Source organism: Buteo buteo, chromosome 1 (assembly GCF_964188355.1).
Source record: "Buteo buteo chromosome 1, bButBut1.hap1.1, whole genome shotgun sequence".
In the NCBI taxonomy this organism is placed as follows: domain Eukaryota; kingdom Metazoa; phylum Chordata; class Aves; order Accipitriformes; family Accipitridae; genus Buteo; species Buteo buteo.
Genome location: NC_134171.1, coordinates 44,302,154 through 44,320,436, shown reverse-complemented (window position 1 = coordinate 44,320,436; position 18,283 = coordinate 44,302,154). Strand labels below are relative to the sequence as shown.

Genomic DNA, 18,283 nt, shown 5'->3' with positions numbered 1-18,283 from the left:
AAGATAAATTAAACCAAACCAGAGATTTTAATATTAGTTCTATTTTTGAAACATAGAGAACAGGAAAAATCCATTTACCAAATGGAAAACTATGTAATCATTAGGAGGAAATGTTATTTTCATACTCCCATGCTGGAACTAATAATATTTGAATCCATACCTGAAGAAAACATATTTGTTGATCTAGCAACAATAGTCTAGCATATTAGTGTTTTCATGTTCGCACACGAAGCTTTGCTGAGACTAGGGGCTCTGGGTGCTCTTCGTAGGGCAACGCTGCCTGAGAAATCCCCTGGGGTAGCTCTCTGACAGGTGGCGTGTGAGATGCTGTGCAATACAGTGTAGCTCTGTGCTGGGGCCTGGGAGGCAGAGTACGGGCTGGTTATCACCATTAGTTAACAAGTAGTTAGCATTGCTCTTTGTTCAGTACAGCCTGTGGAAGGAGAGCAATGGCAGCTGCATTTTGCTTTTCAGGATTTTTCTTAGTACTGAAAGTATCCCTGCGGAGTTAGCAGAGTACGTTATTTCCCAGAGGTGTTTGTCTCGTTTTATCAAGATAATTTGTTTTAGTGCAAATCCAATACATAACCTTTGAGGCATCACAAATTACCACAAATAGATTGGATCAGTCCAGTCACTCAGGCATAGGACTGGGAATAGAAGTATTGGTTTTAGTGACTCGGAAGCTTTTGCTGTTTTCTTCCAAATGGAGGGAGTTGTTGCAGGTGATATAATACTGATGCTTGTTTTGCAGGGTTTTGTTTTAATCTCTTAAAATCCACATTCCACAGATCTTTAATCTACTATACTTTCTCAAGATTTGTAGAAACCTTGCAGTCCTTTCCATCCAGTTTTGGACTGTGAGGCTCTAGCTGGTTTTCTCTAAGTCCCAGAAATGTGATGTACCACTTTGCAAAAGCCAAACAAGCAATCAGAAAAGAAAATCCAACCCCCAAACCCCTCCTGCTAACTTCAGCTCTGATGCCTTAAAAAGCTCCAGAATCCTTTCCTGTCCTGCCAGATGTTCCTCCCATGTTTTATGAAAACAAATGAAGTCATTTTAGCACATGAAGATGTCTTCTGTTCTCAAACTTTGGGTTAGGTCATTTACTGCTCTCTGAAGTGTCCCTTGTGCATTCATGAATTTCTAAGACATTCATCAAAATTAAAAGAGTTTTTAGGATGCCACAAAGACAGTTTTCTGGTATATTCACAATCTAGAGCTAGGTTTCTTCCTTCTGTCTGCCATGAAAAAACCCCAAAATTCTTAAGTCCTGTAGTAAAGGATTTTCTTTTTGTTTTCTTTCAAATTATGTCTTATATATTGCATGACAGTTTTCTGTCTGTTTCTATTCTGCCTTCTACCTCTTTAGCTATTTGTTAGTTCTAAGATTAATATGTCAGTTCTGCAGCTGAAAATGAGTACGAAATTTCTAAAATATTCTGCTGATCTATTTCTACTGATTGTATTAAAAAGCTGAATATCTTTAAAATATTGAGCTTTTTTTCCCCTTCAGGGATAGAAAGTAATGTAATTTCAGAACTAGACAAGTGCAAGATTGATTTATAAACCACAAATGTCACACCTTCACATCTGTGAAGGTGCTTCTAATTGACACTTGTACAGATTAATTTTTATATGTCATTGGAATGAATTCTCCACTGAGATGTATTTATAGCAGTAATAGTAATGTTATGATAAAATTCTTTTATTTTGGGGAGTCATGTTCTTGGGAAATAAGTTATAACTGAAGGGCACTGACTTTCACAATAGGACTGTAATATTACAGTTCTCTAATACCTGAAGCAGTATTGCGGCTACCAATCTACAATCTGAAATATTGTTTTATAATCATCCCTAGAAGAGCTTCAAACAGATAAATTTGTATAAAATGACAGTCTATGGATATTTTAGTTGTGAACAGAAAATTTAAAGTTTAGGTGACTGGCATTCCTTTCCAAACCTTGGGAGTGGCCCTGGGTCATTCACTTGAAATCTTGTCTGTCCCACAATACACTGCATTATTTGAGCACTCTCACATCCAAAGACCAATGGGTTGGCTGGCTTAAAAAGCATGGCTTCAGAGCACTGGGTAAGCAAATCCTTCCATTTTGTCCTTCACTAGGAACTCTATTTTCAATTACTCTTGTGTTAACTCAGGGAAGTACTTAAAATGAGTATGTGTAGTGCCACAATTTTCACATGAGAGACATGGATGTTTAGGATTATGACTTACAGACTAGGATTCATATGACAAGAGATAGTGGGTAGAAGAAAGTGTATGTTTTGTATGTTGTTTTTTTTTTTCTCCCACATGTAGGGCAGAAGTCTCAAAAATTTACAGGAGCATGCCTTTTGATAATACAGGATTTTTCATTTAACATTTGGACATCGTGTGGTAGGCAATGCTTTATAAACACAGTAGTAATACATATGATCTACAAAGGGGTAAGTGATACAGCAACCTGTTTTCTGAGCGCTGAAGTTTTACTTGGTTAAGTGCTTTTCCTGTGGTTTTCTACATATTCATGTCTATTTATGAATAGCTTGCTTTGAAAGCATAAAAGAATAAAGAAAGAATAAAGATCATCTAGGAGTTAAGGAACATATTAACATTTTCTGTTTCGTAAAATCTTACTAGTCAAGAATTTTTAAAATATTAGACCCTAAATGCCATAGGCTAAATAGCAGTCATCTGAAAAGGGTAATATTTAATTTGGCATATTTGTTCTGAATTTTAGCGATATTAAATATTTGTATTTTCTCTGAGCTTGAAGCAAGTGTAGTATTTGCAGTATCTTGTGTAATTCCTACTTCCAGAGATATATTAAGAGGTTATTTGAGGCCACCACTGTGTTGCTGTCAAAAGACACACCCCTCATAGCCAGCAGACCATGCTAGCCCAGGGTGAGCTGGCTAGAAACATCACGTTTGGCTCACGTCCTTTGTTCCAGCTGCTGAATTGTATTCAAAGACATCTAAAAATACTCTGGGACTAATTTAGGCAGTAACATCTTTATTAATTGGAACCTGAAGATATTAAAAACTATTAAATACTTAGTATCTGTCTTCCCTGTATTCATGCAAACAACAACTATAATTAAGACTGTTGCAGTTGCAATGGGACTAGCAATGTCTGTGAGTGGGATGGCAAATGGACCGTGGTACGGTCTTCCTGCTAACATATGGGCTGCTATTATAAAGCAGTTTAAGAGATCTGGTGGCAAGCAGTACATAAGGAGCTGCAGTGGCTTAATGAAAGCAGGAAAAGAAGAATAATAGACCTGGAGAAAAAATCAGGATCTGTTATTTGGATTGGCCCTTCAGTGTTTCTGTTTGACATACAAACTAAAATGCTTTATAAAATGGGGATCAGCATGAGACTCACTTTCTGGAAATGGGAAGCTTAACCAAGGTATAACTATTTGCTTTCTTTTAAGATTTGTGAAATTCTTGAACTTTTACATGGCTACCATTTTACACCACAAGTTTGTCTGTAATAAAATCTGTGGAACTCATAGGTGTTTTTCATTACTGGATTCCTTTTTTCTTAATTTGCTTTTGGTACATTAGTCTGATAATCAGTTGCGAGCAAGTAGCAAACTTTCAGTCCTTATGTAAAATGCCACTGTAAATATGCACAGTTTAACCGAATCAATTTTGTGGCAGCTTGGGGGTGGCAATAGTTGTTGCAGCCTCACAAGTTTGGGGTTAAAGACAGTCTTGCAAAGAAACTATAGGGACAGGAGAAAGTTGAAGCTGTGTATTTTTTTTATCGCCCTCTCCCCGACCTCCTCCGCTTAGGTTCTGTTGATGATACTTGAATTACCAACAGTGCCAAAACCTAGGAAGTGAGTAAGCTTGGACTGCATGCAACATAATTCTCTTCAGAATGGGGCGGTGATTCTGCTGGCTTGCAGCAGAGTACTCGCAAAAGGCTAATACTCTTTACTGTTTAAAAACAAGGATTTAAAAAAGCTTTCAGCAGCTATGCAGCACTAGTTTTCTATAGCAGAATAGCGTTTTTCAAGAGGGAACAAATGCAAAGCTGAGATGAGGTTTCATTGTCTCTATCAAGAAGCAAATATTAGAATGATTGTATAAATTCTGTCTCAAGTACTAGCATGGCTAAAATTGCTTAGAATATTAAGCTATGTAAGATTCAGAAGTATGGAGCATTAAATTCTAACTAATAACTTGATACTAGGCATTAGATAATATCAGTGATTTTCCACTGTACATTTACTGTCGCCTCACTAACTCTGAGGATCTTTTTTCAGTTTCTGTTTTACTTGCTGTGTCCAAGAAATAATTAGCAGCTGTGCAGAGTCTCCATGGGGAAAACAAAAAAAACCCACCCCAATCCCTTAAATTACAAATGCTGGAAAAAAAAAAAAATCATCTGTATTCAGTAACAAGCAAGCAAATAGTTGTGACGAATAGGACTAATTTCTATTTTAAACCATGATGTGAATTGGGTGATACAGAGTAAAACAATGGTTCAACTTTTTAGCTGTATTGACTAGAATTTGTACTCTGCTAAGAAAAAAATGTGATAGAAGACATCTATTGAATATGTGGACATGAATCTAGAATTATGTTGGTCCAACACCCAGAACTTACTCTATTAAGCACAGGATCACTGCCAAAAGAAGCAGCATTAAGAGCTGTTTAGTCCCTTTCCTTGTCTCTTCTGCAGAGCTAGGTCGCAGAATGATGTGCTAAAAACCGAGATGGAGTGATTTAAGTGAGGTTTGTGACAAAAATGCCTGAAACAGGAAGCTGCAGCTGATAATGGAAATCACTTCTGAAGCCTAAATAAGGGTTTATTTATATATAGTTTAATAATTCTCAATGTTTGAATTTAAGACGGTGCAAATGGACCAACATTTATTTCATGTGGTATGATGAGAACCTTGATCCTGAATGCCAGATAATCCCTCAAATATGCACTTTCCTTTCTGTGCCATTTGGCTTTCTGCATAAATCTTTGATTGCATTTAATGATTATTCAGGGATTTTCTGTTTTAGAGGTACTACTTTAGCCTACTTGGGATTTTATGTCTGTGAGAAAATGAAATACATTTTTTTCATTTCCCAAGGATAAGGAAAAGGTATAGAAGGAGAGGCTTTCCACATAGATCAGTGCTGCTACACTGTAACATTAATATGATGTGTTTATTATATTCTAGTGCCAAGTTTTAAAGAAAGTGTTACTGTATAAATACGTGGCCTCTTATTGTCATAGCACAACAAAATTACTAAGGGAGTTATCTCATTTATTACTGAGTTCCTTACCCACTTCTACGCCATAGTAACAACCTGTAGCACTAGAAGAAAGACATTATGCTTGTGAAATTTCTTGAAGACCAGTATTTCCAAAGTAAGACATCTTAGCTAAACAGTAATTCCCAAACTTTTTTTGTAAATTAGCCTTCCTCTGGGTTGTCCTCCAAATCCCCAGACAGCTACTGCTGCTTCCCCCTGAAGGCTGCTGGCAGTGCCTCTGCTCTGCTGGCTCCGGCCATCCTTGGGCTGAGCTCGGTCTCCCAGTCCTTGCACCAGGACTCTGCCAGGGGCACCGTTCATATCAGACCTGCCTGAGCGTCTTCAGAAGCAGCAAACCCCCAGGAAAACATGCTTGCAAAGGCTCAAGACCTGGGAAACACTCATCTAAAATACTCCTTCCCCTGTAACATATAGAAATCTATTCCTTCAGCTTATCAGAAACAATAATTTTTGACCCTGTAACTTACTCTGTCACGGAAAGGCTAGGATGTTAAATTGAAGTTAAGACCAAAACAGGTTTGTCCCACTCCCTCAGTAGTCTATTCAGGTGAATTTTGAGTGTTTTATTATTTTTGTTCTCCATCCTTGGAAAGGATATTATTCTCTGAAATACTTACTGCTCAATAATATCTCCATTTGACTGGGTTGGAACTTAACTTTTTAATGTTTCTTTCTTTTTTTTTTTTTTTTTTTTCCCCCAGGACTGGAAAGTTGAAAAGCATATAAAGGATTTTGTCTTTATCCCCTGAAATACAAACATTCAGGCAAAGTCTGAAATTATCTTGGTCTTTCCAGCTCTTCCACCTCACTAAAAGTTTTCTTTCTCCCCCCCGAAAACCCAAACCAAAAAAACCCCAAAATCATTGTAGGTGGCTCAAATGAAATACTCTAGCTGTTTGCCTTCTGTATGGTAATGGTCCTCCTAGTAGCCACATTCCTTCACCTCCTTTTCTCTACTTTGTAGCTCTCTCCCATTGTTCTTCGTTTGATTTAATTTCCTTGCTTCATTCAACCTTTGCTTGAACCTGTGTACCTTTTCTTAATGATGGGAGAGAAAGCATGGAACGGATTTGTAGTCCTGATGGTCTTTGCTCAAGAATGTGTATCTCTCAGCTTCCACTTGATGTTAGTTTGTTCCCCTTTCTGTATGACAGTCATGTGGTGAATGTTTCCATGCTTGTTGACTGGTCAGGGTGCAGATGCCTAACTCCAAACTCCTGGAAAGGTTTTAGTTTGCAGCTACCTAGCCTATAAAATGCCTTTGTCCTCACTGGGTCACATGTTTTTTTGCTTAAGTGATCTTTACTAGTAACATTGGAACTCCACTTGCTCTTCCCAAGTTGCATTAATATGCATTGGGCTGAAGACCACAAGAGCTGCAAAAGTCTAGGAAACAAAATGAACTTTATCTCCAGTGTCTGATGGTTTGTTTGATAATTATGCTGCAGTTTCCTATCTTCAGACAGTGCTGTTACCTTCCTTCTCTTCTGAGGCTTCAAGATTGAAGCATCAAAGTCATCAAACTAGAAATTGATCTGTGTTTTGAACAGAGGACTATGCAATAACACTTCCCCTGTCCCCAAATGCATTTGTGTGGGCGAATCTATACATGTAAACTTCTAGCTCCTTTTTTACCTTCTGGTTAGAAGGAAAATAATATTTCAGAACTCCCAAGTAAAACAAGAAAATTATTTTTCCTTTAATAACCATGCTGAACTGATTGAATTCAGTTTCTGGGACAAGAAACTAGTACTGTGCTCAAGTGATGCACAGTTGTTTCATGACAATGAAAGTATTACTTTAATTTAAAAATACCTAAGTCTGCTCTGAGCAAAAAACCTGTTGTTAGTCATGTAGAAGAAGTTATGAAAGGTATGGTACTTCACTTATAAAATGTAATTTATTTTGTGGACCTAGAGAAACTATTTTGACCTGAAGTTTAGACCGTATGAGGAAAACAAAAAGCTGTAAAAGATCAGCTGAGTTATACAAAATTCTGCACAAAGTAGATACAGTTGACTAATATGGGTGTAATGGCAAAGAATAAAATAGTTTGTTTAATCCTTTGACTTGTGCCATGCCTTATCAGTTAGCTTGGTAACTCGATTTGGTGGTGCTATTCTGTTTTCTTGGTGTTCAAATGAAAATGTCTAAGGCTTGCATCTTTGGGGAGGCCTTGTAGCAGCTGCTGTGTCTGTCTCAGCTCTAACAGCTGTTTCGTGTAGGTGGCATGCTCAGACTGACAACTTTCTTTCCAACAAAGGGTTTTCTCCATTCTTCTATATGCAGCTTATTTTTCAAGTTATCCATCTTCCCATTCTTTGAGAAATAGAATTAATTCAATTCTGTTCCAAATTTCTATTCTTAATTTTAAAACAATAAGTTTTGTTCTTTCTAGTTTTATACATTTATGTATTTTCTATATTTTTAAAAAGCTTTCACTTTTAAAAAGATGTGATAATTTTACCTCATAGACTCTGTTCTTTCTACTGTAAGAAAGCTTAGCCATATAATTAACTTTGTAGATCTTGACCCTAAGGCTATTCACAGGATAATGGAGTTTCAAAGTAAAATGAAGATGAATATTATAGCATCATAGTGGTCATACAGGGCTAACTGGGGTAATTATGACTGTTGTGATATTATAGACCTGAATTCCCCCCCCCGGTGTATTTTTCTGGCCTCCTTAATGAAGCTAGCTATAGCAGAAGTAGTCAGCATTTGCAGGTGATTGGGGACAGCAAAAAACCCCCACGACCTGTCAGCCCTCTATTCCTATGCCAGAAACCACAGTGTGTTATCACTAAATGAAAGGTCAGCAAATACTGGGGCAGTGGCTTCTGCTAGGGGTGACATGCACCGTTCCCAGGAAAAGTGAGAAATATTTCCCTCACTGTCTCTGTTATCCTGGTGGCAGAAGGGTTACAGACCTAGGAAATGATGGTACTCTTGCATGTGGTTTCATATAAAGCAGGTCAGCATTTGTTGTGGTCAGAAAAATTAGCTGTGATTGCCCTATATTTTTGGCAATCATTGATCTTTCTGAGAGCCACTGGTTTCTTGGTGTGGCCTTCCTTTCAAAGTGATTGATAACTGCTCTTAAGAAAGGCTTGTGTTTCAATTTTTTTTTCCACTTTTGACTCTTTTTGCAGTCTAAAAACTAGAAATAGTAGAAAGTAATAATAATAAAAAGTTAATAGCAGGATGGGTAAATGGATCTCTTTCAGAGCATTTCTCCATAGGTTTGTTTTGCCAATATCTGGCCTGAGGCAGTGATCAGTGATGAAGAAAGTTCTTTGAGTAGCTGCTTGCTTTGCCAAGACACCTTTACTGTTTGCTTAGCAGTGCCCTCTGCATTCAGTTCAGCAGTTAACCCTTTACATGAGGAATAGATTTTACCAGTTACAAAGTGTGTGTGATGTTGATGATGATCTTTCATTAAAAAAAAACCAAAAACACCCCCCCCCCCCCAAACAACGAAAACCAAAAGTTACTGAAAGTCAGGAAGCTTGCCAGGTTGAACAGTTTAACCAAGAACCAAACCTCTCACAGAGGAGCTGTTGCATTGTTGAAGAGCCTGTCCTCAAAATACCATTCAGTAAGTTCAGGAGCGAAGCTTGTCCTTTTACCTAAGATTGCAACTTCTGTCAAAATAGTCTTTGCTTTCTTGAAGATTTTTTTTTTTTTTGTACTAATTGTAAAGGAGTATGAAAGCTGTCCCTCAAAAAAGGAAACAGAAAAAAATGGAATTGAAAAAGTCACTACTTTCAAATTAAGAACAAAGTAAAAGATGTAGTTAGTTCAAAGGAAACGGACATCTGTAAACCAATATTTATGCTGTATCATGGAGAAACATCTCTTGCAAATTAGTATCCCCTTTCACAAAGATCCAGCTCTACAAATGCCTCTTTTGGTAAGTGAAGATTTTACCATGATAAAGGGTGTCACAAATACTCCATTTTCCTTGAGAGTATTGTTTTCTATTGGAGATGTTTTCTGCTTTGAAAAACTTGGAACATGCCCCAGTGCTGCATGCCACTTAACCCATAGCCCATCTGTGCTATGATCTGATTGCCATGTGCCTGGGACGAATGTCTGGAACCAGCTGGCTCTATAGGATGGGGGATGATGCCTGCCCGGCAATTATTTTTCTTCTCCCGCCTTTGGCTCTACAGCTGGTTTTTGTGTCCACAGTCAGGTCATACCTGGTAGTTTTTCTGTCCTAGTTGGGTCAGTTTGGTAATAACTTCCTGCAGAGTTTGGAGAACGGGGTGAAGGAGCTGCAGTGAAATGTTACATACCACAGATGGGGCTCCACAAGTGTAACTTGGCCCCAGCAGGGATGTTGCCGTGCCAGCACCTTACCTGTAAATGTGAACACATGGTGAAAGGAAGGAAGGAAGCTAAAAGCATTGTGCGTGGGCAACATAGGGGAAGTTTCTAAGAGTGGGTGACATGATACAGTGGTGAGTTGTAGGTAATGATGTCAAGAGGGAGACTGTGCCATTGAAAATTTGAGTAAATTGCATCAAAATTTGCACTTCTAAGGCTACATCGCTGCCATACATAAGGTAGATGATTTCAGGATAACTTCATGTATGCCTATGTGAGCTGTTGTCAAGAGATGCCACATTCAAAAGACTGGAGAATTGTATTTCTACCTGGTATAGAGTCTGGAGGTGTTTAAAGTATTCTGCCATCGTTATTTCCTTTTCTGATAGAAGTGGAAATGATACATTCCTTAGGGAAAATGGTGGCTTTCTGGTGAGGAGTTTGAAGCAGGAGTCTTGAGAAACGGAATTTGTATGAGTGTTGATGGGCTTGCTATTTTACATAATTTACTTTTACAGTAAGTAGGAACATGGAAGGAGCCAGTCAAAGGTGTTATATCCCTTTTCAGGTGTGTCTGTGACCTTTTGGAAGTAAATCAAGAGGTTTCACTAAGACTTGCTCAAAGTCACGCACAGATTTGAAAATGCTGCATGGTGAAATTAATGAAGTAGCTAATTTCTTGGTTTGGCATGTCTGTGAAAGTGGGCTGCTTTGGTCTTCTATGTGATGTTGTTAAAGTTTTGTTTAACTTTTTTTTGCTGTCATATTTTTCTTCAATAAAAAGCCAGACTGATTTGGATAATTATCAAACACTTGATTAAATTAACTTCAATTTCAATTCATAAATTTCTTTTGAAAGTTCTGAGCTCTGGTAAACAGAAATTTAGCACATGGTTATGGCTGAAAGTAGCACTCATGACAAACAGTAATAGAAAGAGTTCAGGGTATGGCATGCAGTCTTATGCTTGTGGTTGCACATAAGATCTTCTGCTGTTTATTTGCCCTGTCTTGTTCTTATTTTAATGATTTCTAAGAAAAGTGTATTGCACATGAAAATCTTGGAAAGACTGAACTGATTTGAAGAGAGTAGGAATACAATATCAGGTTAATTATAGCACTGTAAGTTGTCTCCCTTGTAATGAAGTGAAATTGTTTGTACTTATTTAGGTCTAAATTTTCCTTTTTCTATTCAGAGTTAGAGGCAGTTATGTAAGCTGTGAATGGATTGTATGGAACAAAATGACTCACCAAGACAGACTATAATGCACATAGCTGTGTTGTTACAGGGAAGTACTCAATGACTCAGCTATAGAAGAGGCTGCTAATTGAAACCGCTGCACATGTGGGTTTAGATGAATATCTACCTTGAACCTGGGCCAACACACTTTTTGGCATCTCTTGCTGCATGAATTACCGGTCAGACTTTGAAAAGTGCTGGGTGTCCCACCTGCCATTGAAGGACGTTAAAGGAGCTCTTCAGATTTCAATTTTACCTTGCACTAAACTTAAATATTTTTATTGTCCGTTCTTGGCAGCTTCTATGAAGGGGGTGAAGCATAAACTTCCTGTGCTTTCCACTCCCAGTAGCATACCAAAATCTGAGGCTTTGCTTTTAAAATGTCTTCTAATATTGCCTTAATCCTTTCATTGGCATCTTCTCAGTACAGGAGTAATCTCCCTGTCACAATTCTGCGTCTGGTCACAGAGCAAGAGAATACCTGTGTGGCTGATCACAATTTCCATCTCGGTTTGAGAAAGTCTAAGAAAGCATTTCTTGAATTTTATTTTCACAAGTTTTCCAAATGTGGGAAAGTTGTATCCGAGTTGAATGTTTTTCTAGTCTGCACAGTCATCAGAACAAATCACGTCATGAAGATGGTTTCTGGATCACAGTGGTCTCTGATGATGTCAGTCTCTTAGAGCTGTCCTTGGTAGCTGGGTGCTCCTCATTTATCCCAAGGTAGAGCTGGTTTTCTTCTGGTACACTGCTGCGCTGTAGGGGCAAACACTAGCAATCTTTACTCATGTGCATTTTATATTTTGTTACTAATATCAGTATGAATACTATCAGGAATATATTTTATTAAAAAATGGCTGTTTATGATTTGAGTTTTAAAAATTAATAATTGTAGGACAAGTGGTGAAGGAAGTTTGATGTAGATAATTTTGTTACTGCAATTATAAGGAATATACTCCTTTATATATTTTTCAGACTTACATGCTAATTGATATTTCAAATCCCAGAATGAGCCATCCTACTGCATATCACAGCCCCATAGATTTAACCACATGATTTCTTTCTTGTTCCATGGACTTCTGACCATCTTCTATAGAGTCATGAAAGCCTTTTTTGTCCTGGGTATGCTAATTGATTCATACCATATGTGGTACATCCATATACTTAAAATAGTTTTCATCTCTTTTTTAAAAAATTATTTATTATTATTTCCTATCCTTAGTAGCTTATTTTATATCTTTAGAATACTGGATATTGGACGCGGTGATGGTCTTGTTGGAAGAGAGTAGATTAGCGAAGAAAGCTTTACAAATGAATCTTAATTATTTATGATAAAATAATAGTTCCTGTTACAAGTAGTAGAATGTAACTGTAGTTCCTTGCTTGATCTGTATTTTATAGATAATTTTATTTTTCCTTTCCAATCACATTACTTGTGTGTTAATATTAAGGTGTGTTTCTCTGGCTGGGAGATATCTTTTCCAACCTACTTATTTTTCTGTTTGTTTTCATGTTTGTGAGCCGATTGTTTACATGTAGGAAACTTAGCTGCTTCACAGGGGAGTGTTTTGTCTTTTAATAAAATAAGACCTTTTTGAAGGTGATGTTTGACTGAGGGCTCTGAGTTGTGTGAAAGCAAAACTGCATCTGCTGGCGAAGAGTATTTTCTGGTTTAACAGCTCCACGTAAATCCTTTTTCACTGTTACAGAAAAACATACTTTTACTGTGTAATCAGTTTGTGTCCATTTTTCTGAAATTGATGCATGTATTGCCTCTGTTGAATTTGTGTAAATGTATAATGTAGTGGCCATATAAAACATACCCCCCCCCCCCCAATAAAAATGAAGTTGCATGAAATTTGGTATAACAAGATATATATCTCTTTATCAAGTATTGAACAGAAAGATCCATTTTCTTTTTTATTAAGAACCTATATCTAATAAAAGATATTTGAAATACCTTCCCCCTGTAATAAAAGATGTCTCAGGTTTTCAACAGATTTTTCCAAAGTTTATGGTCAATCTTGCATTTTCAAGTTAAATGAAAAAGCTGCCTGTAAACATCGAGTTTTCCTGATCAGCAAATAGATAAGATAAGAGATAATATGAAGCAACCTGAAATAAGTAGAAGTACATTAAAGTTCTGTTTGGATAATTTTGAAAGTTCTTCCATCCTTTTGTTTCCTTTTTTTTTTTTTTTTTTTTGCATGCTAAGTGAATTGGTTATCAGATTCTTGTTAATTTTCTGGATGAAACTTATTAATTAAATATCTGTGAAAAATGAGGGAGGTGCAGAGCTGAACATGTCAATTCTGTCAGAAGTTCCTTAGAGGGAGCTAATAAAGCTCTTAATCCTAACATGCTCTTAGCAAAGTCTTTAACATCATGCCTTGCATACCCAAACAATCTTCTGCTTGCTTTCTGTAAGGTTAAGACTGGTGTGTGACATGGTGAAGTATACAGAGTGACTTCTTCAGATAGTTTCAGGCCATAAAAATTTTAAGGCAGGAGATAAAAATACGGTCTTCTCTAGTTACAAAGTAGTTTAACACTTACACAGGCATTCAAAAAAAAAAAAAAAAGATTACTTTTAACAGTCGTGCGTGATACCTGGTTTTATTTTTTTTGACAATTCAAGTGGACTTGTGCTTCAGTCTTTGAAGGGCAGAATTTATATTCAGTTCAGATCTTTCATTGGAAAAATCGTGTATTTTTTAAAAAGCAGTTATCAGCTCCCTTGTCTCAGTTGCTGATGGTTTGGACTATATTGAAATTAAATAGCATCAGTTAACTGTTGTTTCTTTTGCTAGGTATATATCTTCTCAGTTGCACTGAAATTAATTCAGAAAATCACAGGTTTATTTCAGTAAAAGTAAAATGGCAATTGTTAAATTGTTGCTGAAGTAAAATGAGTTAATTCTATGAAGGTTTCTGCCTTTCATCATGTTTGTCTGTTATGTGTTTATTGTCTTCTGCAAAACAGAACTGCCTTGCATCAAAAAACCAGTGGCCTGAAGAAGGCTCCAAATTTTCCATTATATATTTAGACAAACAATCATATATATTTCTTTCTTCATTCTTAACTCGTGTTTAGTTAATACATTAGAGAACCTAGCTCCTATTGGTCACACAGATTACTTGTCTAGTTACGTCAAACTTGCATCAGCACTTACTGTTACATTACCATGGTTTTATTATTGTTAAACTTAACCTTGTGCTTGGTTGCTAATCAAAAACTAGCTAGCAGTCCAGATATTTAACAAAAATAATGTAACTTTGTTTTGCTTTCTAACCCAACAGACAAAGTTACTATACCTTGACTGAACACTGAGGTATATATTATATATGTGCACATAAATTCAATGCATTTATGTCAGACAAATTCACAGGGTTTAGTCTTTGCTATTTGTATTTTCATGGCAAAATGAATGTTACCACAGTGAAGTGATAACGATGCATCATCAAGACTAGGGAGGATATTTTCCATGATTTTTTTTTTTTCTACTTTTTTTCTGAAGTTTTATTTGCCTTGGGTTTTCATATTTATACATCAGTATTACACACTGAAACCAAAGTGATTTCTGCTAATGCATTTCCATCAGTGAGTTATTTGTTGTGTCATCTATTGTTAATTCAGAACCTTCCTTTTGTTAACGCTCAATATTACCAGGAAAGAAAAATGGGCTTGCCATTAAGTTTTAGTGCTTCCTTGAGTGTGGTGTGGGCAACCTGTGTGATCTCTGCTGTGGCACATCATGTCTTTGTAGACTTAAATGTTAGCAGTTGCTTCCTCTTCCCATTTTATTAAAGTTTGCAGTCTTTCATTGTGCTTATACAGTGGCCCCTGTTATGAATGACATCCAAGAGAAATCTCTAGAAGGTGTTTATAATAGTAATAATAAATAATATTTAACTCAAGTCAGATGGTCACTACTGACTTTCTCCCCTTGCTGTTCAAAACCCTGACAATTTGAGATCTCTTTCATAGAAACTTAAGGGAAAAAACCCACCTAGAGCTGCCCCTAGCTCTGTCTCTTGACCTGGTGGTAAAAACCATCACTGGTGAGAGCAGGCTAGCCAGAGGAAAGATATCCCCAGTGTGCCCAACGTGAAAATGAGGAAATAGTGACCCATGGAAAGAGAGTGTTCAGAAATGTGTTAGAAGTGACTGAACAGTTTCAGAAATGGTCTCAAATACTTGTGGTTTCTAAGAAACATTATCTTTTTGTGTAAAAATAATATACATGGAAATATCCATATTTAGGGAAGACAGAAGATATTGGTTATGGTTTTAACTGAAAAGTTTGATTTTCATTTTGGAACTCTGTGTAGGTGATCTATTTTTTTTTTTTTGAGGTGTTTTACAAGGCAGACCAAAGGCATTTGCAATGTGTTTTCTCCTAGTTGCCTTGCATTCAAGAAAAATAATGGAGATAGGAAGAAGTAATGCAATATCTGGGAGTTCTTTAGAAATACATATCTTTTTGCCTAAGTGAAGACTTTTTTTGATACGGATTTGATGAAGTACTAATGAATGTGAGCATCAATAAATAAGAAAAAGGTGACTTTTGCAGCAACAAGAAACTACTGAGAATATTATCTGAGGAATGGTCTCTACAACAGATATAAAGAACAAACAGAGAAAAAGAATACTAGCTAACAATGTTTAGGATCAGTTTGAATGGAAGTAGACCAGAGAGAACGATTTGGTAACAGCTGGACTTTGGACAAGATTTTAGTTGTATGGAAGAGAAGAAAGCAATTTGCTGTGGAACTGTATAACGACCAACCAAGCAGAGTTAGTGATGTCTTCCTGGATGGGGGAAAGAAGGGAAAGAGTTGGAGATGACACCAAGATTGAACCCAGGGGTTTTGTGACTCTGAGGGGACAAATATTAGAGCTATTGACAGAGACATTGAAGAGACATAAAAGGAAGAATTTGGAAAAAGATAATAAACAACCACTTCAGCTGATGTTAATTGGTGTATGCTCTGTTGACTTCATTCACAGCAGTTGAGGATATGGCCTGTTGAGTTCAGCTTTAATGATAAGTTTGAGCTGGCAGGGAGATCTCAGGATAAATTCTCAGCAAAAATAGGCAGAGATGAAAGACTGAGGTTATAGATCCCAAATTCTTGCAAGTGGGCCTATATCTTGGTTCGTTAAGTTGTGATGGCAGCTTAGGGAAGATGAGTTAGCTATGCAAAAGTCTAACAGAAAAAAACTGAGAGAACCTGAAAGAGAACAGGAAAAGAGAGAAGAAACCCACCAAAAGGCCAAAGAAAGGTTAAGAAGAAGAGAGACTGGAGCTTGGGGGGAGGGGGGGAGTATTTGAAAGATTCCTGATAGTGATATTAGCTATAAAAGAAAAGCGTACGAGTAGAACAAGAGGAAAATGAAAAAGAAAGGGTTTTTTTCCTCTCAGTTTTACAGAAAACAGATAAACATATTAATTCTCTGAGGCAAAAAATGTAATATAGAAAGTGATTGGAACATAATAAAAAATACTTCAAATAATTCTCATTTTCAGGAAGATGTTAGGGAATGTAATAATTTCTCAGTACTGTATGTTTTTGATTTCATAGTTCAAATGTTAACATGTTTCAGCGCCTTTTATGCTTGGTTGTATTTACTTAGAGAAAACAACACATGCTGAAAATTTGTTAATAGACTGACATTACATTTAAATGATTGCACTTACATAATGTGTGAAGAAACTAAAAAGACTGTAAGAGTTTAGGAGAATACTGAAATTATTTGTCTTTTGCTAGGTAGTTTTCTTTCTTTGTATAAAAATATAGATCAGTAAGAAAATATATGTGATATAAATATATATATATTTGTCACATATTTTCCCAAGGGTTGTAACATGGCATTATAGTCTTCAGGTTAGTTTTAATGTCTAAATAAATTCTTTAATTAAATTGAGCTCTTTTTTATTTAAAGCTGTCTTTTGGGGAGATATTGCCTTAGATGATGAAGACTTAAAAATCTTTCAAATTGACAGGACGATTGACCTTACGCAGCACTCCAACGAAAGACTTGGCCATAACACAGGTATGATATTTCAAGCTTGTTTTAACTTATTTTTCCTGTTATTTACTTCTGCGTAGAAGGCAATCTTTCTTTTAAATGTAGAAAGTCAGTATAATGTTTTGGGTAATATTAGTTTACAATTTAAAATGTTATTAAACAATGAGTATAAATTTGTTTTAGGGAAAGAAAAGCTAAAATTTTAATTTTATTCTGGCATTTCTGATTAAAAATATCTTCTTGAACTGAAGAGCAGAAGCTGTAGGAACTGTAAGTCCACTCTACAGGCGGTCATGTGGGAAAGGAAATTGTACAACACTTTGCTTTCGTCACTAAAATTTCCCAATAGCAGAGCCCAAATGCTCTATGGAGAACATACGTGGAAACCTAGAGGCGAGACTGCGGGTCTTGGATTACAACCCCTCATTTTGCTTTTTCAGTTCCATCCAAATCAGTACCGAGATCTAAAAGCAACACAAGAATGTGTCCTCCTTGCTAGAATTTGCCTTGTCTAAAAACCAACTATTTATCTGACATTTTAATAGATGTTTATTTGCTATTGTTAACATACAGTGCATTAGTGCCAGAAGCTGCAATCTGATTAACACAGGCAGTTGGATATTCAGACAGATAGATGAAGAGATATTATTTTTGTGTAAATATATATGTGTGTGTGTGAGAGAGAGAAAACATAATCATGTCTAAATGGATGTCTGTCTAATGTCTGAAAACATCTATGCTTTCAGGCTCCAATTTGTAATTCGTAACTGAGAATTTGTAAACTTTCAGGTTATGGTACCAAAAAAGCCAAGTTACTTAGGAAAAGTGTGGAAAAAGTGCTATTAGAAAATGTATAAACGAGTAATTGAGGTTTATTTTCTAATAAGCATGTTCCATATGTTCCTGAACTGAGCTATTAACTTGATGATTCCTGATATGTAGAAATAAGGATCATTTTGAGGAATGATCAGAAAGGAATTTTTCAGACCAAAGAAGCAATTCTCAATTTAACCTTTCAATACTGATATATTTAAAATATTTTTACTCTTCCTAATTAGATGTTGTGATTAGACTATTTTTAGAACAACTTGAAAATTTGTTTTATCTCCTTTTAAAGCCACTTGTTTTTTTCAAGGCAGGAACACTTTTGATCATTTCTAGATCAAGAATGGATTTTAAAATGTTAATAGAGTCAGCAGTTTCCCTGCCCCCCGTTCCCCCAAACAAATAGTTTTAATTGGCTTTGAAGGTATTTCAGGGGCTAGTTTTGCTGACAAAATGTAGAGAGCAAGGTCGGTCATTTCCCCTTAAAGTGGATGCAGTCAAGTGATTTCTTTGGCCTGCTGACTTTCCTTTTTCTTCTTGCTTTTCTGTTTTTTTTTTTCTTTAA

The 18,283-nt window shown here is 36.4% G+C and overlaps 1 protein-coding gene across 1 annotated transcript in view; it reads left to right on the top strand.

Moving 5' to 3' along the window:
• Positions 1-18,283, top strand: part of TLL1 (tolloid like 1) — a 140,462-nt gene that overhangs the window by 42,890 nt on the left and 79,289 nt on the right. The window contains exon 2 of the mRNA XM_075028950.1: positions 16,807-16,917. Coding sequence (XP_074885051.1) covers positions 16,807-16,917 — 111 coding nt within the window. The remainder of the gene's footprint in view (positions 1-16,806; positions 16,918-18,283) is intronic.